Source organism: Protopterus annectens, chromosome 17.part0 (assembly GCF_019279795.1).
Source record: "Protopterus annectens isolate FY-2018-M chromosome 17.part0, PAN1.0, whole genome shotgun sequence".
Classification (NCBI taxonomy): Eukaryota; Metazoa; Chordata; order Ceratodontiformes; family Protopteridae; genus Protopterus; species Protopterus annectens.
The window spans coordinates 510,830,104-510,856,115 of record NC_056751.1 but is presented as its reverse complement, the minus strand read 5'-3'; the positions used below and the strand labels follow the sequence as shown (position 1 = coordinate 510,856,115).

Here is a 26,012-nt window from a genome sequence, read left to right as displayed (position 1 = left end):
CAAAGACCTGGGATAAATGCTAGTTTGGCAGCCAGCTTTGGTGCTTTCAGAATATTTTTTGCTATGGTCTTTAACAACTTAAATTGTTCATGGGCAACAAATACAAGATTAAATCCACCTGGATCCAGTTATCTGACAGACCTCCTTCATGTGTCAGGCCACCAGACTGTCTCGGCATCTCTTTTTTCACTCCCAAGTTAAAACCAGGGTGAACTGGGTACTCCAAAGCATGATGTTCCTTCCCAAGGTACAGAGACAATTGGAATGGCCCTCACTCATTAAGGCATCAATCATGAGTTCTAGGCTTGTAAGGGGGTTTTAAAGAAGTGGTTGTCAGACAAAATATGCCACAGGTCAGAAAGTACAGTGGTGTACACTTACCATAAATGTAGATGTTAGTGTGTATTCACTGTTGCAGTCATTACATTTGAGTTATCTGCTTGCAGGTAAGCCCTCAGTCGGCCTGATTAACAAAGTCTTGGGTCCTGCATCGGTTGCTAGCCCTTCTTCCATGACGTCAGGGGTATAAAACATGCAGCCATTACATCAGTTTTTCTTGCCCCAGATGTCAGGTGCACGCTAATGTAAAGCAATTAAACATAAAAGCACAAATATACAACTCCAACAAAAAAGTAAATACACCAAAACGACTTTTAAGCATAGTAAAGGAAAGCAGAGGTATAGCCAAAAGAAGTTAGGGGTCTGGAGGGAGGGAGGGTAACCAGGACTGCAACAGTGAATACACTTGAACATCTACATTTATGGTAAGTGTACACAACTGTACTATGTTCTTCATGTTTCACTTGCAGTCATTACATTTGGGTAGATTCCCAAAACTATGGTTGGGAGGAGGAGTTTAGATAGCATTAGGGCCAGCTATAAGGCCCTGCAAGACAGCAGTGGCAAAGCCTGCTCTTGATTTAGAGAAAATTGGCAAATGATAATGCTTGGTGAAAGTATGTACAGAACTCCAGGTAGCAGCTTCGAGGATGTCCCTGGTAGGGACGCCTCTGAGAAAGGCTGCAGAGGAAGATGTAAGATGCAGCCCTGGTGGAGTGAGGTCTGCTCCCCTGGGGGATAGGTTTTCCATGGTACTTCTAGCAGAAATGAATGCAATGGCTTGCCCATTTAGAAATGGTTTGCTTTCACCTCTGGCCCTGCGGCAAATGCTACCAGCAGTTGTTCTGATTTCATTTGAGGTTTAGTCCTGTCCAAGTAGAATCTAAGTTGTCTGTGCACATCTAAGGAATGCAGTATCTGTTCCCCTTTATTCTGTGGATTTGGAAAGAAGGTTGGCAAATGAATGGACTGATTAAGAGCCACACTGGATACCACCTTGAGCATGAAGGATGGATTGGTTCTGAGGGACTCCCTGTCCGCATGAAAGATGATGAAAGGCTCCACTGCCATAAAGGCCTGTAATTCAGATACCCTTCTAGCTGAAGTGATTGCTAAAAGGAAAGCTGTTTCCCAAGAAAGAAAATTGAAGTCTGCAGTAGCAGCTGGCTCAACTGCGGTGGTGGTACTGCGGTAGCTTGCCGCCTCACAGTAAGACGTTGTCCTGTTCGATTCTCAGCTAGAGCATCTTCTGCGTGGAGACGTGCGTAAATGGGCGAACCTTCATTGAAGGTTGTGCGTCAGGGCCGGCAACTCGGCACATAAAAATATACTGCCAATCATTAGCGGACTGGAGTTCAGCTGTGGCGACCCCTAACCGGGTAAAGACGAAAGACACAACAAGTAGCAGCTGGCTCAAAAGGAGGTAGAGTGAGTTTCTCCAATACAAATTTAAGGTCCCAAGCTGGGGTTGGAGCTCTCCTGGGTAGTCTCAAATGTTTGGCCCCTCTGAGGAACTGCTTGAGCAGTGGATGAGGGAAGAGGGGAGGTTCTGTGTTGTAATGAGCCGAAATGGCGGAGGCGTGGATTTTAATGGAGAAAAAAAAAGACAGGCCCTTGTAAAGCATCTCAGTTAAGTATTGTGAAATCTGAGGTAAACTGGGCACTGCTGTGCTCATCCCTTGAGATTGGTCAAAATCTTTTCCATTTTTCAGCATAACATTTTCTAGTACTAGACCTCCTTGTCTCGGAGATGATATCCATCACAGGTTTGCTGAGGGATGGTAAAGGAGAGATTAAGTAATTAGCTAGGCTGCAAGGTTCAGTGTTGGAAGCTGAGGGTGCAAAATCTGGTTCTCCTGCTGAGACAGCAAAAAAAAAAAAAAAGTCTGAGGCATGTGCCATGGAGAGAACCGTGACACACTGCGCAGGAGGGGGTAACCAGTGTTGGCGCGGCCAGTCTGGAGCAATCAAAATCATCCTTGGTTTGTCCTGTTAGGTTTTTCCAGCTGAAGGACAGAGCATCCACTTTCCAGGCTTGTTTGTGGGGAGTCCTTGTGCAACATTTGTCCAATTTGTAGTTCTGGGGAGAGGCAAACACGTCTATATCTGGGCTCCCTCATTTGCTTGTCAACATGTTGAAAATCCTTGGTTCCAGTTTCCATTCATGTGGGTCCATGAGGTTTCTGCTTAGTCAGTCTGCCAGTGTATTTAAATTTTCCTGGCAGGAACAGAGCTTGTAGGTGCACTTGGTAGCTCAAGGCTGTGTTTCACAATGCCATGGCTAGTCTACAGAGGGGGCAAGAATGTGTACCCCCCTGCTCGTTTATGTACCACATAACAGTGGTGTTGTCCATCTTTACCATTAGTTGTCCTGGAAGAATGTGGCCCTTGAAGGCTATCCGAGCATTCTGTACAGCTAACATTTCTTTTTGATTGATATGCAGGTGCATTTGACTTGAGTTCCATTTGCCCTGTATGCACTTCCCTGCCAGGTGAGCACCCCATGCATAGTCTGATGCATCTGTTCAGGTTAGGGCGGCAGGGGGTGGTTGGAAAGGTAGTCCCTTGTTTTGGTGGCAGGCCTCGGCCCATCAAAGGAACTCTAGGCGTAGGCAAGGTATGATGGGAATCTTTTTGTTTCTAGGTATTGAGAATGTTGACACCATAGACTTTTTAGATACCATTGTAGTTTCCTCATATGCAGTTTTGCAAATGGAATTAGACGAATGCAGGAGGCCATGAACCCCAAGGCTTGCAGTATTTGTCTTGCAGATAGCAGGGTTTTTGTGGCCACTTGTTTGAAGTAGGTTGTCAAATTAATTTGTTTTTCTGGTGTGAGGTAAGCCATCTGGGAAGTTGTATTCAAGCTTGCTCCCAGGAATATAATTTTTTGACAGGGTACCAGGTGTGATTTCTTTTCGCTTATGGTGTACTCCAGACAAGTTAGAACCCTTTTTACAAAGGCCAGATAATTCAAAAGCATGTCCTGGCTTTCTGCCTGAATTAGACAATCATCCAGGTATGGGTATATTTGAATATTTCTTTGCCTGCAAAATGCAATAACTGGAGCTAGGCACTTTGTGAATACCCTGGGCACAGTAAATAAGCCAAAGGACAGTGCAGAGAACAGAGTGTGTGCAGCCTGCTTTGAAGCGGAGGTATCTTCTGCAAGATTCCCTGATTGGGATGTGCAGGTATGCTTCTTTTAAATCTAGTGTTGCCAACCAGGCATCTTTGCCTAGCATAGGAGGTAATTGGTGAAGAGTCATCATCTTGAATTTTGGAATCTCCAAAAAGGCGTTTAGAGTAGACCGGCCCAGGATAGGACACCATGAATTTTCTTTTCCAAGTACCAGGAAAAGTAGAGTAGAAACCTTGTCCCTTTTCCTCGTCTGGTACCAGTTTGAATAATTTTGGCATCTCCAAAAAGGCGTTTAGAGTAGACCGGTCCAGGATAGGACGCCATGAATTTTCTTTTCTGAGTACCAGGAAAAGTCTCAAGTAGAAACCTTGTCTAGTACCAGTTTGAATAGCCCCCATGCTTGAGAGAGAAAGTACTTGTTTTTGGGCCTCTGTCCACTGATTTGGGGGTAGGTCCGGCCACCCACTTGGTGTTGGCAGCATGTGGAAATGAAATCTGTATCCCTGGGACACTATTTAAAACCCATTTGCCCTGGGTAACGAGTTCCCAATTATTTGCATGAAGAGCAATCTTTCCCCCAAAAGGGGCAGTCAGATGTTGAGTGCTTGGAAATTTAAAAGGAAGTCATTGAGACGGTTTACCATAGTGGGGAGTCTTATTATTCCCAGACTTGGAAGTGGAGGCCCCCCCACTGCTTAGTTCTGCGAGTTCCCTGGGAAACCTGGAGTTTTTGCTGCGTCTGGGATTGGCTTGAGAAGCCCGGAAGGGGCTGGAAAGGACCAATTCTTAGACAGCCAGTGCCTACTAAATCTAGGAGGCTGAACTTGTAAAAAAAAATCTCACATAGTTTGCATAGATTTAGCTTCATCTTCCATCTTTTTAAGAAATTCCTCAGCCTTGTTGCCAAACAGGCGGTCCTGATTTAAAGGAGCATCCAACAATTTAGCTTTAACATGATCAGGCAAAGATTGCTCCTTAAGCCAAGCATGCCTTCTGAGCACAGACCCAGTAACAGCAGCCCTGCAAGATGCAAGAGGCCTCTAATGAATCAAAACTGCATTGCAAAGTAGGTTTTCCAACTTGTTCAGCAGAATGTATTAAATCTTGCAATTCTTTATTTTCCACACAGTCAGGAATCAACATCATTTTCTGTTTAAGCAGTCCAATAACATGTTGCTGATACATTAACATATGAAACTGGCAGTTTAAAGCCCTAATGGCCAAGGTTGCAGAAGTGTAAACCTTCTTACCCCATCTATCCAGCGCCCTGGAGTCTATCAGAAGGGGTAGAATTTTTAGCAGTAGAAGCCTTAAGACCCTTGGACCCCTGTGAAATAGTCTCTGGATCTGCAATAGGATTTTTGAAAAGGAACTTGTGGGACTCTGGGACCCTGTAGTATCTGTCAGGTTTTCTGGGAGGAGGCAGGGAATCAGGGGCCAAACTAGATTCTGAAAAAGCATCAACAATGTCTAGTACAGGATGAATAGCTAAAGGCCTATGCTAAGGTAGGGGAATGAAATCCCCAAGCCTCTTTTTTGAATCAGAAAAATCATGGCTTTCCCAGTGGAAATGCTCCCTTAGAGTATGTAACGTTTCCCCAAAAGAAAAATCCTCAGGAGGGGAAGCAGAGTGAATGGAGTCCTCTGCATCAGAATCTTCATAAGTAGATAAGGGCAAATCCAGATCAATCAGAAGAATAAGAAAAAAATATAATCCTGATCAGAAGATTCATAACCAACTTCAGTCCTAGGCCTCTTAGAAGGGGGGGTGGCTGCCCCTGATTAGAGTTATTAGATCTTCAGCCATTCTTATAAATTTGTTTTTTTAGGCATAGAGGCCCGAGCATGTGGCCTGGGTGTTGTTTTTTTAGGTATGGATCGAGATTTAGGCCCAAGTAAAGAAGGTGGCGTCTGTTTAATATGCATGTCTATAGGCCTTAATACACCCTCAGAAGCAGATGCCCTGCACAGCGGCTCTGGACCCATCCAAGGTAGAGACATCCGTGGGTTCCATAGCTGAAGCATCTCGCGGCATACCAGACTCCGAATGGGTCTCAGTAGAGTCCTGCGAAAAAGAAGTAGCGGGTATCAGGGGCTGCGCCTCACTGTGTACCGGCGAACTGGCGACTGGCTTAAGAGAAGCTTAGTCGGCAGTTTTGGACCTCGGTGGCCTGTCTCGGTCTTTATCTTTGCGTTTTTTCAGAATCCTGGTAGTCGGATGGCTAACCGACGACATCTCTGTATAATTAAACAGAGAACCGAAATATTTAGAGGCGAAAATATACCGACAACTGATAGTGCGCTGATTAAAATAAAGCACAAAACCAACAGCAAGATACGTAGTGGTCAGGGCCTAGGCAAGGAATACAGTACAGATGAAAATCTTTAGGAGGTATTTGCTTTCCACAATTAATGCAATTATTAACTTTTACTGACATCGGCAAGGAGCAAGAAAAAAGTTTCCCCAATGGGGTACTTAGCGACTTCGGTTCTGAAACTCGAAAACAAAAATTTCAGGAGTCGGCCAACCGGCACATGCGAACTGCTTCTGGCACCGCACGGCAAGAATGACTTATGTAATGGCGTCAGCTGCATGTTTTATAGCCCTGACGTTATGGAAGAACAGCAACCGACGCAGGACCCAAGACTTTTGTTAATCAGGCTGACTGAGGGCTACCTGCAAGCCGATAACCCAAACGTAATGACTGCAACAGTGAAACAAAGATAATCAATAGGGTGGAGGGAGGAAACTAAACATTTACAAAAAAAGAAAAAAAAAATAAGCTACCCATTACTGAGGCTTCAGGAAAGATTATGCATTGAAAAAACATTTATTAAAAGAAAAAAAAAACACACACACAAAACAGCTGTAAATGCCTCTTTCATTTGTGACTGAGCAAATGTGCAGCAATAAGGAACTAGGAGAGATGGGATCCACAAGAAGGGTGAACAGGTCTGATGCTAAACAATCCTAATGCCTACAGCATATACACATACCATCTGTTGAAGGTGGACCCTTTTTCTCACCAGCTATGAAGCTATATGGCAATTTCATCTGCAATCTATATAGCTGCAGCATCCAATGGACAGTATATAACTAGATACTAGACTGAGATATTCACTACTGTTAAAGCAAAAACCTGGAAATAAACATAACCCATATGTTGACAGAGACTGGAAAAATAGATGCAGTTAACTACTGTTCTTGTTGAAAAACAGACCATATTTTATTTGGAATCTTTCATCAAAATCACAAGCAGGCATACTCACCATCAGTGCTTTCTTCTGCATCAGATTCAAAAAAAGGTTCACAGTCCTGTGTAGGGGAATCTTCATCCATTGTAAACATCACTGGAGAAAGGCAGAACATCTCAATCAAACATTTTTCTAATTAATTAAGCAATCCAAAGAAAAATGACACTCGAGTTAATCAACAAATAACACCAAAATAGAGAGTGCCCTATGCTTTAACTCAACGAGGCACACACTGCACTGGCAGCATCTGATGCAAAGGAAGCACTCCATTTCCCTTGAGTGTTAACATGCATGCAAAGCACATTTCCTCCCCCAATCTCAGCATGTTCAGCAGAGGCCATTCATATCTGTGTTTAGCATATGCATTATGAACACCCTACTATTCTGGTCCAGTAGCTGAATTAAAAGCATTTCCTCCACCTGACTTAACCTGCATAAAGGGGACTCCTGAACCTGGGCTCAGATGCAACACTGCTTTCCCTATCACTAGCTCAGCAAATGCAACACATGATCTCTTCCAGACTAAATCACAGAGGGTGTACTGTCTCAACGCTTTGGGCTGAGCTGATAAGATAACAGCATTCTGTCCCACAAGTTCAGCAAGTGCAGTAGGGAGCCTTCTTCCCTGGTTTCATAAGGAGCAGGGGCACACTCCTTTTCTTCTTCCCTGGGGTAAGTAGCAGCACAACTTCCTTCCTCACTGCATTCCTTGGAATCAAATAAAGTATAGGTACTCCTTCCTTCCCCTGGGATTAGTGAATGGGAAAGTGGCACTTCCTCATTCTCAAACACCACACAGACGCACCTTTCCCAGGGTCAGCCAAAAAGGGACATTCTTGCTCAGGCTCAGAGGGTGTAGTAGATGTAGCACTCCCTTACACGTAACAGGTACAGCAGAGGCAACTGCTTCCCTTGGGCTGGCAGTTTTAGCAACATTACGGTCTTTTGCTTTGTGCTCCACCATTACACCAGGAGCTCCACCCCTCAGTCTCAAAAGACGCTATAAGAATCCTTCTTAGTTTCAGCAGGTGCAAGAGTCACCTCCTCTCTCTGACCCAAGATGCAACACATGCACTCCCCTCGAGCTGGTCAGGGCAGTAAAGACACTCCCTTCCCGTTCTGCAATTTGTGAATGCAGAATGGATCATCCCTTCCTCATAACCAACATGCATACAAGGAATATCCCCCTATGAAAACATGCACTGGGGCTCTGCTTCGGGTTCAACAGGCAAAAAGGTACCCCCAAAAATACACCGAGGTACCACACAATAGTGTCTTTATTACACAAAAAATAATAACAGTGGTGAGCGCTTTCGCAAAACTAATTGCTTCATCAGACAAGAAAATAAAACACTCCATTGCTTATATACAGACTCAATCACTGATGTCATAGGTCAATTAAGCCATTAAAGCTATACAACTTATAAATGTATAAATGTAGAAAGGCTACATATAGAGAAAACTGCATATAAAAGACACGTATAACAAACTGCATGTAAATGCATATAAAAACTGCATATAAAAACTGCATACAAAAACTATATACAAAACTGTTGGTAAAAGACCTAATTAATAGATATAAACTCCATAAATACTATAGCTATGAAAAATTAAAGGATAAAAATCTAGATCTAGTTATAAAATCCATCTACAATATGTATGTATAACTAAAAGTAGTCTATGCCTCTAAAAGGTGTAATGGGTGTATGAGGTGCCTAAAATTAAACATGTTTGAGGCGTCTTGCTTTCAAGAAAGGAACCAAGGAAGTAGAGCCATTAAGGCCTGGATATTTATCTGCATTCAATTTAATGATCCATCTCTGTTCACAGCTTTCAGTAAAATTTTCTATATCCCCTCCTTTAATGTTTTTGTGTATGCGCTGTAGCACAAAAAACTTAAAAGAATGTGAATTATCTGTATTAATAATATGCTGGGCGAGTGCATTAGTGGGTTTCTTATTTTTGACTTCACGAAGATGTTCTAGAATTCTGTCTTTAAGAAATCTATTTGTTTTACCTACATAAAACACTGGACATTTCTGACAAAAACAATAGTAAACAACATCAGTGCTCTTGCAATCAGCATAAGTATTAAGCTGTAACTGAAAATGCTTGGTGGGGTGGACATAGGTATTTACACTGTAAATATAGGGGCAGGCACTGCATGACCTGCAAGGAAAAGTGCCCTAACGTGAAGAAGGGATGGCTTTCTTAGGCATATCCTTGTTACATAACTGCTTCTTGAGTGACATATTGTTCTTGAAACTGAATAGTGGATCTTTACAGGTAATAACCTGCAACTGTGGTACCTCTTGTAATAAGTGCCAATGTTTCTTAATTACGTCAACATATTGGTTGACGTCACTCGCAAACTGTAACACTACTCTAAATTCATTATGTGGCCTAGAGTTAATGTTAGATGGATTATTACATAGAACTACCTCATTGTTGTTAAAATAAGGTCTACATTTAGTTGATCTCATATGCCATGCATCAGATATAGTTTTATCAATTTCATCAGGTTGGTATCCTCTAGCTATAAACTCAAATTTTAAATTTAATGCTAGTAATGCATCCTCATCATCATCATGTAATCTTAATGTCATATAAACTTGCCCTTTTAATACATTTCTCGGGATGTGCCTGGGATGCATACTAGTTTTGTGTAGGTATGTGTTCTTTCTGGTTGGTTTGTGGAAGATGCTGCTCTTGAAGCAGTTAAATTCAGCTTTAGCTAGATGTACATCAAGAAAATCAATCTCAGCTGCAGATAGCCGGTATGTGAATTTTAAAAAGTCAGTGATGGCATGCAGATAAACAAAGGATGCAAAATCTGAACCATTGCCATTCCATAAAATAAAAACATCATCCACAAAACGTACATACCATAACACTTGATGTAAGAAAGGATTCAAACCGGAAAGTATATGTGTTTCTTCCCAGCAGACTAGTGCAAGGTTGGCGTAGCTATTTGCACAAGGAGTGCCCATAGCCACGCCAACCTGTTGCAGGAAAATTTTCTCTTCAAACATAACATTATTCTCCAATATAATTTCTAAGAGACTGCATATAAGTTGTATCTTACTATTTGAAAAACATCTATTTGTTGACAGGAAATTTCTAACCATTTCAATACCCCAAGTATTAGGGATACTGGTAAATAATGACTCAATGTCCATTGTAACCAATACAAAATCAGTGTCATTGGTAATAGTGTCCATCCTGTTATGTAACCTTTCAAGGAACATTTTTTTAGTATCTCTTAGAATGGTATGACAATTCTCTAATAATCCATGTATTGTGCCTTCAACACAGATGGATAAGGGCTCAGTGCACCACCCAGCCCCTGACACTATGGGACGCATTGGTGGTGAAACCAGGTCTTTATGTACCTTAGGTAAACCATAAATTCTAGGTATAGTGGGTTTGAGAACATTAAAATACTTAATGGTTCGTCTATCAATCCAGTAATAAGATCAAACATAAGAAATGACACTATCAATAATAGCACTGACCATAATTTTAGAGACTGATTTAGAAGTTTCATTGTTAAGTTGGGTTTTACCTGAAGCCGTTTCTCTTTTTATACATAAAAAGGTACCCCCACTTGTCTACATGAGCTCAACAGCTGCAACGAGTGCTCCTTTCAGCTCAGCAGATGCACACTCCTTAACATGCTACAGAAATAAAGAGCAAAGTCTATTCAGTGCTTGCTCTGGATCAGCAGGTGCAGCACAGATAGCAACTCCTTGTACTCTGCAAGTGCAGAAGAGGTCCTCCTTCCCTGGGGCAGAGTGCATGAAGTACAAGTACTCACTTCCACAACCATTATACCATTTTCAACAACTGCTACACAAGACTGAATATCATATTATTATCAGATGGTACCCAGGAATGGACTAGATCAGAGACACTAAGCCCAAGTTCTATAAATCAAGATAGAAAATTTGCCTGTCTAAAGCTAAAACATTTTTTTTTTATTGCAGAAGAACAGAACAGTCTGTTAAGTGAATGTTTCTGACATGCAGATAGTACTGTGAATCGACAAACCTAACCTACCTTGGACTTGGATACTCTGGTCTCTGTACCATCACACACCTACTGAAAACAATTTGGTCAAGTGATACAACTCGTAGATATGGATCTTTGAGTATGCCATGGTTTTATTACTGTTCTCTCCTTTGATTATCTTCTTTTGTACCTCTCAACTTTTTTTGTTCAACATCTCCTGATGAAGCCTAACATAACTGGGGGGGGGGGGGGGCAAGGCTCAAAAATCAGGAACAACTTTAAATATTAAATTACTCTTATTCATGTACAAAGTTAATACAACAGGCTCTGCATCACACATTTTCCTAACTATGAAATTTGAAACTCTGTCTGGCACTACTGACAGACTACAATCCTCATCAATTTACCAGAGAATCACAAACTTCACTGACAGGGTAGGACAAAAATGTGGCAAAACCACAGACAGTGGAGAGGTATGCCTTACTGAGCAAGCCACTGCTGCCTGCCAAGCTACATGGTGACAGTAATGCCATTTGCCAGACAACAAGCAAAGAAAAACAAATTGCAAAAATGTATAAATGTACAGTACAGTTGTGTACACTTATCATAAATGTAGATGTTAGAGTGTCTTCACTGTTTCAGTCATCACATTTGGGTTATCCCTGCCAGGGTAGCCCTCGGCCGGCCCAAATACCAGACACTTAGTATTTCTGCGTCGGTTGCTGTCACTTGAAGACTGACGTCAGGTCATCAGTAGTATAAAGTAAGGTAGCAGACGCCATTACATCAGTTTTTCTTGCCCTAACCGGTCAAGGAGCCATGGTTCTGGTGGAAGAATCCCACCAGTGGAAAATAAATACCAGTATGTCCCATGAAAGAAAAGGAGAACAAGGAAGAAAGGTAACAAAAAGCAAAGGAAGGAGGGAGGGAAGCCAGGACTGCAACAGTGAAGACACTAACATCCACATTTATACAACTGTACTATGTTTGGCGTGTTTCACTGTTGCAGTCATCACATTTGGGTAGATTCCCAAAGCTGAGGAAAAGGGTGGAGGCAGTCAAGGAAGCTAGGGGCTGGCTAGGATGCCCTGCAAGACTGCAGAGGCAAACCCTGTCCTGGATTTGGAGAACAGAGGCAGGTGGTAATGCTTGTTAAAAGTGTAAACAGATGTCCAAGGTGGCAGCCTCCATGATGGCCCTGGTGGGGACCCCTCTGAGGAAAGCTGCAGAGGTGGAGGCTGCTCTGGTGGACTGTGTCCTGACCCCCTGGGGGAGGCTTGCCATGCTGTTTGTAGAAGAAATGGATGCTGTGTGCTAGCCATTTGGAAATGGTTTGCTTGGAGATGGCTTTGCCTTCTGACCCTGTAGCAAAGTTAACCAGCAATTGATCAGACTTTCTGAAAGGTTTAGTCCTGTCCAGATAGTATCTGAGCAGTCTGTGCACGTCTAGAGAGTGCAGAATCCTTTTCCCCTTGTTTTGGGGGGTTAGGAAAGAAGGTGGGCAAACGAATGGATTGGTTGAGAGCCACACTGGACACTACCTTGGGCATGAAGGATGGATTACATCTGAGGGATACCCTGTCTGCAAGGAAAATGAGGACTGGTTCCACAGCCATGAGTGCTTGCAACTCAGACACTCTTCTGGGTGAAGTGACAGCCAGAAGGAAGGCAGTCTTCCAGGAGAGAAATTTAAGCTCTGCAGAAGAAGCTGGTTCGAAAGGAGGCAGGGTGAGCTTTTCTAAGACAAAGTTAAGGTCCCAAGCTGGTGTTTGGTGCCCTTCTGGGTGGCCTCAAGTTGCTAGCCCCTCTAAGGAACCGTTTAATCAGAGGTGGAGAGAAAAGAGGCTGCTCAGTGTGCAAATGTGCAGAAATAGAGGCATCAATTTTTATAGAGGAGAAAGACCACTGTGTACTAGGTCAGCTAAGTAATCCAGGATGAGAGGAATGGAGGGCTGTGCCATACTGGCCCCATTCGCCTGGATCCAGGTGCAAAACCTTCTCCATTTATCTGCATAAGACTTTCTGGTGCTAAAGTGTCTGGACTCTCTTATAGGTTCATAGGTTCATACTAGGCTATCTGCCCGAAGGCATTTACAAGCCTAGCCCATAGTTTTGTGGCTTACGTCACCCCTTTAGTATGGGGAACTATACCCATTATTTTGCTGTGCCTCTGTCGAGCAGTGACACTGAGGTAATCCCTGGGGTATATCTGCGATCTCCCATCCATTGGTCAAGATTTCTCTTGAACAAGGCCAGCGAGGTGCTCTGCCCCACATATACCGGGATTTTGTTCCACAGCATAGGGAGTCTTTGGGTGATGAATCTATCCCTCCAGCACGTCCTATTAATAGCCGTGTCGAGGTTTAAGTCTGCGACCGTTGTGGCTCTGGCGGATCTAGATTTTTTGAGGTGAAGCATATTCATCAAATCTGGGTTTGACATGGCCTTGTATGTTAGGCAAAGGTCACCTCTGAGCAAGCGGTAAGCGATTGAATAGAGCTGGAGTTCTTTCAGTCGGGCAGCATAGGACAGATGTTTGAGACCCTTTATCCTTTTGGTGAGGAACTTTTGTGGTCTCTCCAGCTGCTGCAAGTGTCGGGTCAGATACATTCCGAATGGGGCATTGTACTCAATCATTGGTCTGATGAGTGATCAGTATAGGGAGACTATGACCTCCCTTGATCTAGATGAGAATCCCTTCATGATAAGGTGGGCAATGTAGAAGGTCTTCCTAACTACTTTAGCTACATGGGTGTCGAATGACAGACTACTATCAACCTGGGTCCCCAGGTCCCTGATAACTTCTTCTGTGCTCAGTGGATTGCCACCTATTTGGTAGCTAGGGGTAACCTTGTTTTTCCCGAAGGGTATGACTATGCATTTTTTGGCATTTAACTTTAGGCCATGGCTCTGGCACCAGTTATCCGTTTCTGTGAGACCCTTCTGAAGGATATCTGTGTCAGATGTGTTTTCTACTATGGCGCCCAGTTTGCAGTCATCTGCAAACTTTGTCAGCCATAACCCTCCTGTGTTTGCTTGTACTTCGGAAAAGTAGATGCCAAACAGGGATAACCTCTAGAACCTGTTTACTGAGGATGGCAGATTGGTCGGGGGTTAGGGAATGAGCCAAGCTGCCAAATTGAGTGTCTGCAATTGGGGGTGCATGAATTCCCCTTCCTTCTAGGTTAGGAGGTTTGGAATCTGAGGAAGATGCCATGGAGGCAGCGGGGACAGGCTGCGCAGCAATGGGTACCAGTGCTGTCTGAGCCAGTCTGGAGCTATGAGAATGTTCCTTGGTTTTTCCTCCCTTATTTTGAGCAGTACCCTTGGGATGAGAGGTAGGAGAGGAAAGGCATAGACAGAGAGGTTTACCCAAGGGAAGGACAGGGCATCCAGTTTCCAAGCCATGCAGTGATGCTCCCTGGTGCAGAATTTGTTGAGCTGGTGGTTGGTCTGGGAGGCAAAGAGGTCAACCTTCGGGGTTCCCCATTTCTGAGTTATTAGGAAGAAGGTACTACTGTTTAGCTGCCACTCGTGTGGGTCCAAAAGCTTTCTGCTTAACTAGTCTGCTAGGGAGTAGAGAGCCTGGTAGGTATTGTGCCAACAAATGCAGTTGCATGGAAGTGGCTGTGAGCCAAAGGGTTATGGCCAGCCTGCACAGAAGGCAGGAATGAATCCCTCCCTGCTTGTTGATGTGCCACATCACAGTGGTATTGTCCGTTTTGATCAGGAGAACCCCCTGGAGAGAGAAGGGGTCTGAAAGCCATCAAGACCTGCTGCACAGCCAACATCTCTTTTTAAATGATGTGCAGGGGGATTTGCTGTGGGCTCCATTGGCCGTGTATGCACCTGCCGTCCAGGTGTGCACCCCAACGTAGTTTGATGAGTCTGTGGTGAGGGTCTGGGCGGCGAGGTGTGGAGAGAAAGGCAGTCCCTTGTTGTGGGAGCAGGCTGTTGCCCACCAAAGAAATTCCTTTCTTAGGCAAGGAATAACAGGTAGAACAGTTTCCAGATCTTTGGAGTGTTGACACCAAAGGCTCTTTAGGTACCATTGAAGTTTCCTCATATGCAGTCCTGCATACGGAATGAGGAGTATGCAAGATGCCATGAACCGCAGGGCTTGCAGGATTTTCCTTGCAGAAAGCTGGGGCCTGGTGGCCAGTTGAGAGAAGTAAGCAGACAGGAAAATTTGTTTCTTTGGTGTAAGGTATGCCATCTGGGATGCTGTGTCCAGACTTGCTCCCAGGAAGATTATCCTTTGGGTGGGCACCGGTTTGGATTACTTTTTGTTGATTTTGTACCCTAAGGAGATTAGTAGGTTCTTTACAAAGGCCAGGTCTCGGAGCAGCTTTTCCTGGCTGTATGCTTGAATAAGGCAGTCGTCTTAAGTAGGGGTAAATCTGAACATTTGTCTGCTAAAGGCAATGGCCGGAGCCAGGCATTTTGTGAAAACTCTGAGAGCAGTAGGTAAGCCAAAGGGAAGTGCAGAGAACTGAAGGTGTTGAGATCCTGCTCTGAAGCAGAGATATTTTCTGCAGGACTCCCTGATAAGAATGTGGAGGTAGGCCTCTTTTAGGTCCAGGGTGGCTAGCCAAGCGTCCTTGGACAGCATGGGTAGCAGCTGCTGGAGGGTGAGCATTTTGAATTTTGGGATCACCAGGAAGGTGTTTAGAACCCTTTTGGGGTTGGAAGGGTATGGAAGGAGAATTTGTACCCCTGAGACACAATGTTTCGAACCCACTGATCCTTGGTAATGGTGGCCCAGGTGCTTGAGTGAAAGAAGAGTGTCCCTCCTAGGGGTATGTGAAGGTAGGCAGAGGCGAGGTCGGGAGGAGGAGAGTCATTCCGAGTTCTTACCATAAGGGGGTGGCTTAGAAAGTACAGTTGTGTACACTTACCATAAATGTAGATGTTAGAGTGTATTCACTGTTGCAGTCATCACACGTTGGTTATCTGCCTGCAGGTAGCCCTCAGTCGGCCCGAATACCAGAGCATTAGTATTTCTGCGTCGGTTGCTGTCGCTCCAGGACGGATGTCAGGTCGTCGGGGGTATAAAAACAGGCAGCCGATGCCATTACAATCAATCAGTTTTGCTTGCCCCATATGTCAGGAGCCCCCCAAATAGGGAGTCAAGTTATGGTGGGGAAAACACCAACAGTAAAAAGTAAATTCCAATACTCCTGAAAGGTGTGAGTAATAGGCAGAGAGAGGAGAGAAACAAGGGGGCTGGAGGGAGGGAAACCAGGACTGCAACAGTGAATACACTCAAACATCTAAAATTTATGGTAAGTGTACATAACTGTACTATGCTCGTGTTTCACTGCTGCAGTCATCACATTTGGGTAGATACCCAAAGCTGAGGAAGGGTGGTGGCAGTCAAGAAGAGTTGGGGCTGGCTAATATGCCTTGCAGGACTGCTGTAGCAAAACCCGCCCTGAATTTGGAAAAAATAGGCAGGTGGTAATGCTTGATGAAGGTGTGTACAGAACTCCATGTAGCAGCTTCCAGGATGTCCCTTGGTGGGGACTCCCCTGAGGAATTCTGTAGAGATAGAAGTTGCCCTAGTGGAAGGTGTTCTGACCCCCCTGCAGGGTTGGTTTCCCATGGTGCTTGTAGAAAATGGATGCAGTGTGCTATCCATTTAGAAATTGTTTGTTTAGAAATTGCCTTGTCCTCTGCAAAGCTATTAACTGGTCAGATTTCCTGAAGGGCTCAGTGCTATCAAGGTAGAATCTGAGCAGTCTGTGCACGTCCAAGGAGTGCAGGATCCTTTCCCCTTTATTTTGAGGGTTAGGAGAAGAAGGTTGGCAAATGGATAGATTGAGAGCCATACTAGACACCACTTGAGGCATAAAGGAAGGGTTAAGTCCTGAGGGAAACCCTGTCAGCATGGAAAATAATGAAAGGTTCCACAGCCATAAGTGCATGTAGCTCAAACACTCTTCTAGCTGAAGTGATGGCCAGAACCAAGGCGGTTTTCCAAGAGAGGAATTTTAACTCTGCTGACACTGCAGGCTCGGGGGGGGGGGGGGGGTAGCGGCAGCTTTTCCAGTACAAAGTTAAGGTCCCAAGCAGGGGTGGGTGCTCTCCTTGGCAGCCTTAATTTGTTTAGCCCTCTCAGGAACCGTTTGATAAGAGGGTGAGAGAAGAGAGGTGGCTCAGTGTTGTAATGGGCCGAAATGGCAGAGGCATGGATCTTAATGGAGAAGGACAGGCCTCTGTGGAGTAGATCTGCTAAGTAATCCAGGATTAGAGGCAGGGAGGGCAAGTTTGTGTCCTCTCTTTTAGACTGAATCTAGGAGCAGTACCTTTTCCACTTATCAGAATAGGATTTCCTTGTACTGGGTCTTCTGGCTTCAAGAATTACATCCAGCACCTGCTTACTTAGGCTGGTTACTGGGGAAGAACTCCTGGAATAAGCCAGGCTGCAAGACTTAGGATTTGCAGTTGCGGATGCAAGACCTGTCCCCCCTGCTGAGAGCACAGGGTTGGGTTCTGGTGTAGGTGCCAGGGTGCACAGGAGCGGGTACCAGTGCTGGCGTGGCCAGTCCAGGGCAATTGGTCTCTCCTGTCTTATCTTCAATACTCTTGAGAGAAGGAGCAGAGGGGGAAAAAAGACAGATTGAGAGACTTGCCCACTGGAAGGATAGGGCATCCACTTTCCAGGCCCTGCTGTGAAGTCCTGGTGCAGAATTTGCTGAGCTGGTGATTGCAGGGGGAGGCAAACAGATCCACCTCTGGATTCCATTTCTGAATCAGAAGGTTGCTGGGCTCCAACTGCCACTCGTGTAGGTCTAGGAGATTTCTGCTTAAGTAGTCTGCCAGTGAGTTTTGTTTGCCTGGCAGGAATTGAGCTTGCAGATGGACCTGCATGTCCAAGGCCATGTTCCAAAGGGCCATGGCTAGTCTGCAGAGTGGGTACGAGTGTGCCCCCCCCTCCCCACTTGTTGATGTACCATACAACTGTGGTGTTTTCTGTTTTTATTAGCAGATGTCCTGGTGAGAGTAGGGATCTGAAAGCTGTCAGGGGGTGCTGCACAGCTAGCATCTCTTTTTGGCTGATGTGCAGATGAATTTGACTTTGGCTCCAGTGGCCCCGAATGCATTTGCCGTCCATGTGTGTGTTCCCCAGGCATAGCCTGATGGGTCTGTGGTTAGGGTCTGGGAAGGGACGGGTTGAGTACAGGGCAGTCCTTTGTTGTGGTTGCATGCTGCTGCCCACCAAAGTCTCTATCCTTCAACAGGGTATGATAGGAATGACGGTTTTCAGGTCCTGAGAATGTTGGCACCAAAGTACCATTGAAGTTTCCTCATATGCAGTCTGGCATATGGAATTAGTAGGACGCATGGGGCCATGAACTCTACGGCTTGCAGGATTTTCCTTGCGGATAGCTGGGTTCTGGTGGCCATTTGAGTAAAACAGCCTGTCAGATGGCATTCCTCACTCCAGAAAAACAAGCCTATCTGGGATACTGTGTACAAGCTTGCTCCCAGGAATAAAATCTTTTGACTGGGGACAAGTTTTGATTTCTTTTCGTTGATGGTGTAACCCCAGGAGGTTGGAAGGTTTTTATTTTACAAATGTCAAGTGCTGCAACAGCATTTCCCGACTGTCTGAATCAGGCAGTCGTCAAAGTACAGGTAAATTTGGATATTTCTCAGTCTGCAGTAAGCAATGGCAGGAGCCAGGCATTTTCTGAATACCTAAGCAAAAGGGAAGTGCAAAGAACTGATAATGCATAGATCCTGCCCTGAAGCATAGATATTTCCTGCATGAGTCCCTTATAGGGATGTGCAAATAGGCTTCTTTAAGTCTAGGGTGACTAACCAGGCATCCTTGGCTAGCATAGGTAGAAGCTACTGCAGGGTGAGCAGTTTGAATTTTAGTACCACCAGGAAGGTGTTGAGAATTGACAGATCTAGGACTGGGCGCCAAGTGCCCACTTTTCTGGGTACCAGGAAAAGTCTGGAATAGAGCCCCTGGCCAGTCTGTTCCGCAGGAACAGGTTGAATTTCCTTTATAGAGATCAGGGATTGAACTTGATTTTGTGCCTCTGCCCACTGGTTTGGAGGAAGGTTTGGGGCCCTGTTTGGGGTCGGCAGTGAGTGGAAGTAAAATTTGTACCCCTGGGATACAATGTTGAGGACCCATCCGTCTTTGGTGATGGAAATCCAGTTTTTTGCATGAAGGGCAAGTTTTCCTCCTAGGGCCACAAATTAGGCAGAGGGGAGCAGAGAAGTCATTGGGCATTCTTTCCGTAAGGGGGTGGCTTAGCACTCCCTGCTTTGGAGGTGGAGGCACTTCATTGCTTAGATCTCTGCATACCCTGAGACTGCAGTCTGGGTGGTCTGTTACCCTTGGGTCTGGTTTGAGATGGCCTTGAGGGGGGCTGGAAAGGACCAATGTTTCGAGGGGCAATGCCTACTGAATCTAGGAGGCTGTACTTGCAAGAATTATTTAACTGTCTGCATAGATTTAGCTTTTTCTTTCATATTTTTAAGAACATCTTCTGCTTTGGTGCCAAACACACTGTCCTTGTGCAAAGGAGAGTCTAATAACTTTTATTTGACATGGTCTGGCAAGGTCTGTTCCTTAAGCCAAGCATGCCTTCTCAGTACAGAACCAGTGACTGCTGCCCTGAAAGATGCTTCTAGGGCATCAAAACCACACTGCAATATACGCTTGCTGACTCGGCTTGCAGAATGCATAAGCTCTTGCAATTCTTTGTTTTCTGCACAGTCTGTAAAGGTTGCTATTTTTTGCTTAATAAAAGGTCCATAATATGTTGTTGGTACTACAGCATGTGAAACTGACAATTCAGAGCCCTAATGGCAAGAGTTGCAGAGGTATATATTTTTTTACCCCATCTCTCCAAAGCTCTGGAATCCCAGTCCGAAGGGGTGGGATTCTTAGCTGTAGTAGCTTTGAAACCTTTAGGCCCCTTGGAAAGGATCTCTGAATCAGCAGTCGGATTTTTGAAAAGGAATTTGTGAGAATCAGGTACTCTGTGGTACCAGTCTTGTTTCCTAGGAGCAGGGGGTAAAGTATCAGGGGTAAGGCTGGATTCCATAAAGACATCAACAAGTTCCAGGACTGGGGGCATTGCTAAAGGCCTATGTTGTGGCAAATCTAGAAATTCTCAGAGTCCCTTTTTGGACTGAGGATAGTCTTGGCATTCCCAATGCGAATGCTCTCTTAAGGTATGCAAGGTTTCACCAAAAGAAAAATCCTCTGGAGGAGAGGCAAAGGAAATGGATTCCTCTGCATCAGAATCCTCATAAGCAGATAAGGGCATGTCTTCCTAAATCAGATACCTCAGAGTCAGACTCTTGGTCCGTTGAAGCTGCAGGGGACTGGTCTCATTCTCTTAGCAGGGGAAGGCTGGCTTCCCCTAATCAGCATAAGGTCTTCTGCCATTTTAAGCATTTGATATTGTGGCAAGGAAGGAGGTGCATGTGCTTTGGTCGGTTTTCTAGGCGTAGCGCATACTCTTGGCCTTAGAAACTCGTTAGTTTTAGACAGAAGTGAAGACACGAAAGAGGTAGTTTGTGTCCAACATCGGTACTGCGAAGAACTTCCTCAAAAGCCAGTGCCTGCTCTGCGGATCCAGACCCTTGGGGCTGCTGTCTGGGGGGGGCTGTTTCCACAGGGCCTAGGCTGGGCCTGTTTACTCTGAGCAGGAAAGGACCAGTGCTTTGAGGGAAAATGCCTGCTGCGCCTAGGGGGCCTGGACCTGTAAGAAAACTGTCTGCATAGATTTTGCTTGATCATCCATCTTTTTTAAGACCTAATCTGCTTTAGTGCCAAATAAGTTATTTGTGCAAGGGTGCATCCAACAATTTAGATTAGACACAGTCTAGCAGAGGTTGTTCCTTAAGCCATGCAGGTCTTCTAATGACAGATCCAGTGACTGCTGCCCTGCAAGAAGCTTCTAGGGCATCAAAACCACAGTGCAGTGTGTTCAGTTACTTGACTTGCAGAATACATAAAGTCTTGTAAATCTTTTGATTCTGCCCATGCAGGAAAGGACGACATTTTTTGTTTAAGGAGTTCCAAAGTAGGTTGCTGATATTTAAGCATATGGGAACTGACAATTTAGTGCCCTGACAGCAAGAGTAGCTGGGGTGTATACTTTTTTACCCCATCTGTCCATTGCTCGGGAATCCCTGTCTGAGGGAGTGGGATTCTTAGCAGAGATTCCTTTAATCCCTTTTTGTCCTTGAGAAATTACCGGAGACTGACCTCTTTTCCTTTTTGAGGGGGTGACTTGCCTTCCCCTAATTAGCATGATAAGTTCTTCTGCCATTTTAAGGATTTGAGACAGAGGCAAGGGAGCAGGCGCCTGAGAGTGGGTAGTCTGTTTCTTGGGTGTGGTTCGGCCCCTGGGCCTAAGGAACTCTGTAGTTTTTGAAAGAACAGTAGTTGCAAAAGAAGTCTATTTATGTCAGGATTCAGTGTTGTGAAGGATTTCCTCAGAAGCTGGTGCCTGAACAGCAGCTCCGGACCCATCCAAGGTAGAGACGACCACATGACCCTTAGACGAAGAAGAATTCTGTGGCATACCGGACTTCGAAAGTGTCTTGGTAGCAGCCTGCAAATTAACTGAAGCGGGCATCAGGGGCTGCGAAAGCACCTCACCGAGCTCCAGAGGACTGATGACTATCTTATCAGAAGGTTTGGTCCTGTGCGGTCTGTCTCAGTCTTTATGCTTTTTTGGAAGATCTGCCGTCGGATGGCTTACCAAAGGCATAATCGGAATTCAAAGAATGTAAACGGAAATATCTGGCTACAATAAGGGCCAGACGACTGATAGCTCTGGCATTAAACAAAGCACAGAAGCGACAATGAGGGACGTTGCGGTCTGGGCCTAGACAAGTGACACAGTAACAGTGGAAGTCCCGGTGTGGTATTTGCTTTCCACAGGAGAAACAATTATTAACTTTTTCTGACATTGGTTAGTGCAAGAAAAAAGGATCCCCAACGGGGTACTTAGCTGTCGAAGACTTCAACTTCATTTCGGAAATGAAAACTCAGGCAGCAGCCAACCGGCACTTGTGCAAATTGCTTTTGCTTCGGGTTCCACAACAAGAAATACTGATGTAATGGTGTCTACTGCCTTACTTACCACCGACGACCTGACGTCAGTCTTCAAGCGACAGCAACCGATGCAGAAATACTAAGTTTCTGGTATTCGGGCCAGCAGAGGGTTACCCTGGCAGAGATAACCCAAATGTGATGACTGCAACAGTGAAACACGAAAAACAGGCTGTTCCTGTATTAACAGATTTGCACCTTAAACCACCCAAGACAATTTCTAACTGCAGAGCTACTGTAAAACCCTTAAACATGTGCTTTTAAAAATGCATCACCAGTCGCATACTACCATCATCAGTCTTCAGAGAAGTTGCGTTTGCCTGGAGTTACAGCTCGGAGTCTGAACAAAAGCAAGCATTTCCAGCTTAGGTGTCAGATATAAATGAATAAGAAAATTACAGACGAGACAGCGCGCGCGAGGGAGAGACAGCGCGAGAGAGGGAGAGACAGCGTGCCAGAGAGCGCGAGAGAGGGAGAGACAGAGCGCCAGAGCGCGCGAGAGAGGGAGAGACAGAGCGCGAGAGGGAGAGAGAGAGCGCGAGAGGGAGCGCGAGGGAGACGGAGCGAGACGGAGTGAGAGCGAGAGAGAGAGAGAGAGCGCGAGAGGGAGGGAGCGCACGGGAGACAGAGCGAGACGGAGTGAGAGCGAGAGAGTGACGCACACAGACTTGAAATAAATTAGTGGTCTTTTCCTTTTATTAAACCACAATGCCACACAAAAAGGGAAACTATTTTCATCTTACCGTTCTGACAGTTTTTCTACACAGCATTTTCTGTAAACTGCATGTTGTCTTCTTGCGGAATTTGTGCAGCATTTTTGACATTACATACAATACTTGGCTGCGGCAAGTCAAGGAGTGCAAGTGGTGGTGGGGGGGCTACATCTGGTGGAGGGAGCATTCAGTTCTTAGTTTGAGATGAGCAACTAACACAGTTACTTTTTCCATTAACATTTGATTGTTCTTTAAAATGCTGCATCAGAGATGACCACTAATAAAAATCAATGTAAGCAAACAAAAAAGACTGATGCAGGTACTAGTGATTTCTTAATTGATGGTGTTCTTTATACTTGCATTATAACCTTGTGACGAGAGAGACTACCACAATAAAATGATCCTCGTATCACAGGGGTCTCTCTCTACTCTACAAAATTAAGTCTGGGAAGCAAAAAACTTCTATGTAAAGCAAATTGTGCAGCACGTCACCCCTGCCTAACAAATTAGAAAATAATAACCACAAAATGACAGCATCAGTAATGCAGCAAAGTTCAAGGTATGCTGAAATGCATTAATTCCCCCCCTAGTTTCTGGGTGAGGTTGTCCTTTAATTTCTCCCAGCAGCTACTGCGGCACACACCTGCTATGTAACAGCAAACAACTAACACTATTTTTTTTAACCAATGTAAAAACTCAAATCCAGTAGTGAGCATTTTGAACTTCTCAACATGACTGTGACAGTACTTATCTCCTATACCTGGAACAAATCTCCACTACATGTCAACAGCAGCACTCTTGCCACCTTGAAGGCAAACCAAAATAAATGTACAGGCAGCCTTAAAATTCTCCCATGGCCTTGCATTGCACTTCTTGAAACTGGAGGAATCTTTTGAACTTGATTTATTGGCTAGGCTTACAACGGTCTACCTAAGAAATGCTTTTTAAGTAACTCATGAACAAAGTAACAGGGAAATGGCATGAACTGTGTTTCACATTTTTAGAATTGACAATACAACACAAGAGAAGCAACATTAAGTTTCTGCTTATTTACGTAAAAAGCAATGAAGTGCACTTCTTATTTACTCTATACAAAGTGCCAACTTAAACATCACATTTAACATTGTTCTCTTAAGCCATCAGCTTGACACACAGCAATGTGAACACAAGTGTTTTTCTTTAGGGAGTTGAGCTCCTCCCCACGTACTAAAACATTGTTACTCGAAAGTCTTGTAACCTTGAATGGGAGTGCAATACTGGATATCAAACACAGCACTAATCTCCATTGTCATTCAAACTGACTGAACATATTAGTGGGGGGATGCACAGAAATTCCTACACTGCAAAAGTTAAATATCATCAGCACCTTTGCATAACAACTGCTGCAAATAAAGACATGCCCTTACATTTTAGCATGTTCTACATTCAGCTTTTAAAACATTCACCATTTTTTTTAAATGTATGAAAAAAAAAAAAAAGTGTCCTTAATCTACTTATGCATACATTCATATCACCCCAAATGAACTACATTTTACTTTTTTCTCCCAGAACATATGCTCTATCACCTGATCAAAGGAAACTGGGTTTATAACAGGGCTGCCAACCCTCAAGAGAAAAAAGAGAAAGCTTTAAAAAGTCCAGCACCTGTGATCCACCCCCCACCAAAAGTAATTTAATGATTGAAAGAAGACTTAAGCTCATGGGCCAATGGATGACTGACCCGGAGGTTTCATTCACTGAGGTAACCCTTAAAAAGAAAGCTGGGGCAAAATCTTATCCTTCACTCCAGAGGCAATGTTCAAGTTGTAATGCTCAAGGAAAGTTTGGACTAAGGACAATTCCAGATATGTTAGGATTCACTGTCGTAGTCTTGACTATTGTGATAACCTGTCATGCAGGTAGCCTGTGGTCAGCCAGCCCATCCCCCAAAGCCCACCCCCCCATGGGATTCAACCAATAGTCTCCTTCTGGTGCAAGGATATCAGTAGTATACAATATATAGCTTACACCATCTGTTGATCCTTCGTGCCCTGGCAGTACCAGAGAGGTTTCCCTGGCCCCAGAGTATGGTAAACCAAGTGGTAGCTCCAATACAGGTTAAAATCCATCCTAAGGTGCCACAATCCCGAAGCTCCAGAGATTATCGGCCCTTACCTTCCCTGTTATGTAGAATCTTCTCACTTCTGTGTCTGTGTCTCACCTGTGGTTTCTCCTACTTTCGTCTGGTTATATGGCCACAATGTGGAGGCAAGCGTGCAATGGGTGTGTGCAGCATCTTGCCCTGCCTCCAGAAAAAGCTCAGCCATGTTCCCACCCCAACCCTCTCTAAGACTATGCTCCCCCTGCGCAAACCCCAGCCTTTGCCATAGATAGGGGTTGGGAGGGTGGCTGAATGGCTAAGGTGTTTGTCTTAGAAACACAAGGTGTAGGGTTTGACTCTCAAGGGATAACTGGCTAGGCTTAAAATGGCTCGCAGGGGCAGTTAGCCTAGTACTAAACTATGAACCTATACCTGAACAACTGATATTTTAATTAGGGTTGGGAGGGTGGCCTAATGGTTAAGGTGTTTGCCTTACAAACACAAGGTGCGGGGTTTGAGTCTCACAAAGGATAACTGGCTAGGCTTAAAATGGCTCGTAGGGGCAGTTAGCTTAGTACTAATCTATGAACCCAAGTCACAAGAATTCTCATCTAACCACCTCCTACCTCTGGATGCATAAACCCCCAGCCCTTCCTGCTGCTCCATTAGTTGCCCGAGATGCTAATTAACCCAGGTCAACTGGACCATAGTAAGGGCTTTATTCCTCTATGCCAAAGTGGTGGCCAATAGAAAGGACACTGCTTCCAGAATCATTACTGAGAGAAGAATATATGGGAGACATGCACCAGCTTATCTTCTTTAGAATCAGAGTGATCAGGAGGGAGAAGGCTTCTTTTTTCTTTTCTTAATAGGGACTTTAGCAATGAAGGCTGATCTGAGGAAAATGAAGGTTATGTACTTAGCATAAGTACAGTTGTGTACACATCATAAATGTAGATGTTAAAATGTATTCCCTGTTGCAGGCCAGACTTCTGGGATTTCCTGCTGTGCAAGCCCTTGGTCGGGCCGACCACCACAGTAAAAAATCTCTCTCTGCTTCTGGATTTGCACAGCCTCTTTTGTCCCGTGGAGACTGTTTAGTACTGGGGCAATTCAGTTCTGGGTAACTGTGTCCCTATATGCCCTACATCCTTAACGGGGAGCATACATGTGAGAGTTAAGGTGCATATAAGATCTAATGCATTTGGTATACTGACTTGATGTTGGGCTATCCTTGGCAGGAGATCCTTACAATGAAGAGTACTTCAACAATAAAGGGAAGGACATCTACTGTCATGGTAAGATTTTACACAAAACTGTACTATATGGGTAGAGGAGGTAGAGCTCAAACACAAAAGATTCTGAAGGTGCCTGCAT

The 26,012-nt window shown here is 44.6% G+C and overlaps 1 protein-coding gene across 2 annotated transcripts in view; it reads right to left on the bottom strand.

Annotated features, from left to right (window-relative positions):
• The window catches only part of AKT1S1 (AKT1 substrate 1), a 480,046-nt gene that overhangs the window by 372,265 nt on the left and 81,769 nt on the right, over positions 1-26,012 (bottom strand). For both annotated transcript variants that reach the window (XM_044059601.1, XM_044059600.1), the window contains exon 3: positions 6,752-6,832. In XM_044059601.1, coding sequence (XP_043915536.1) covers positions 6,752-6,832 — 81 coding nt within the window. The remainder of the gene's footprint in view (positions 1-6,751; positions 6,833-26,012) is intronic.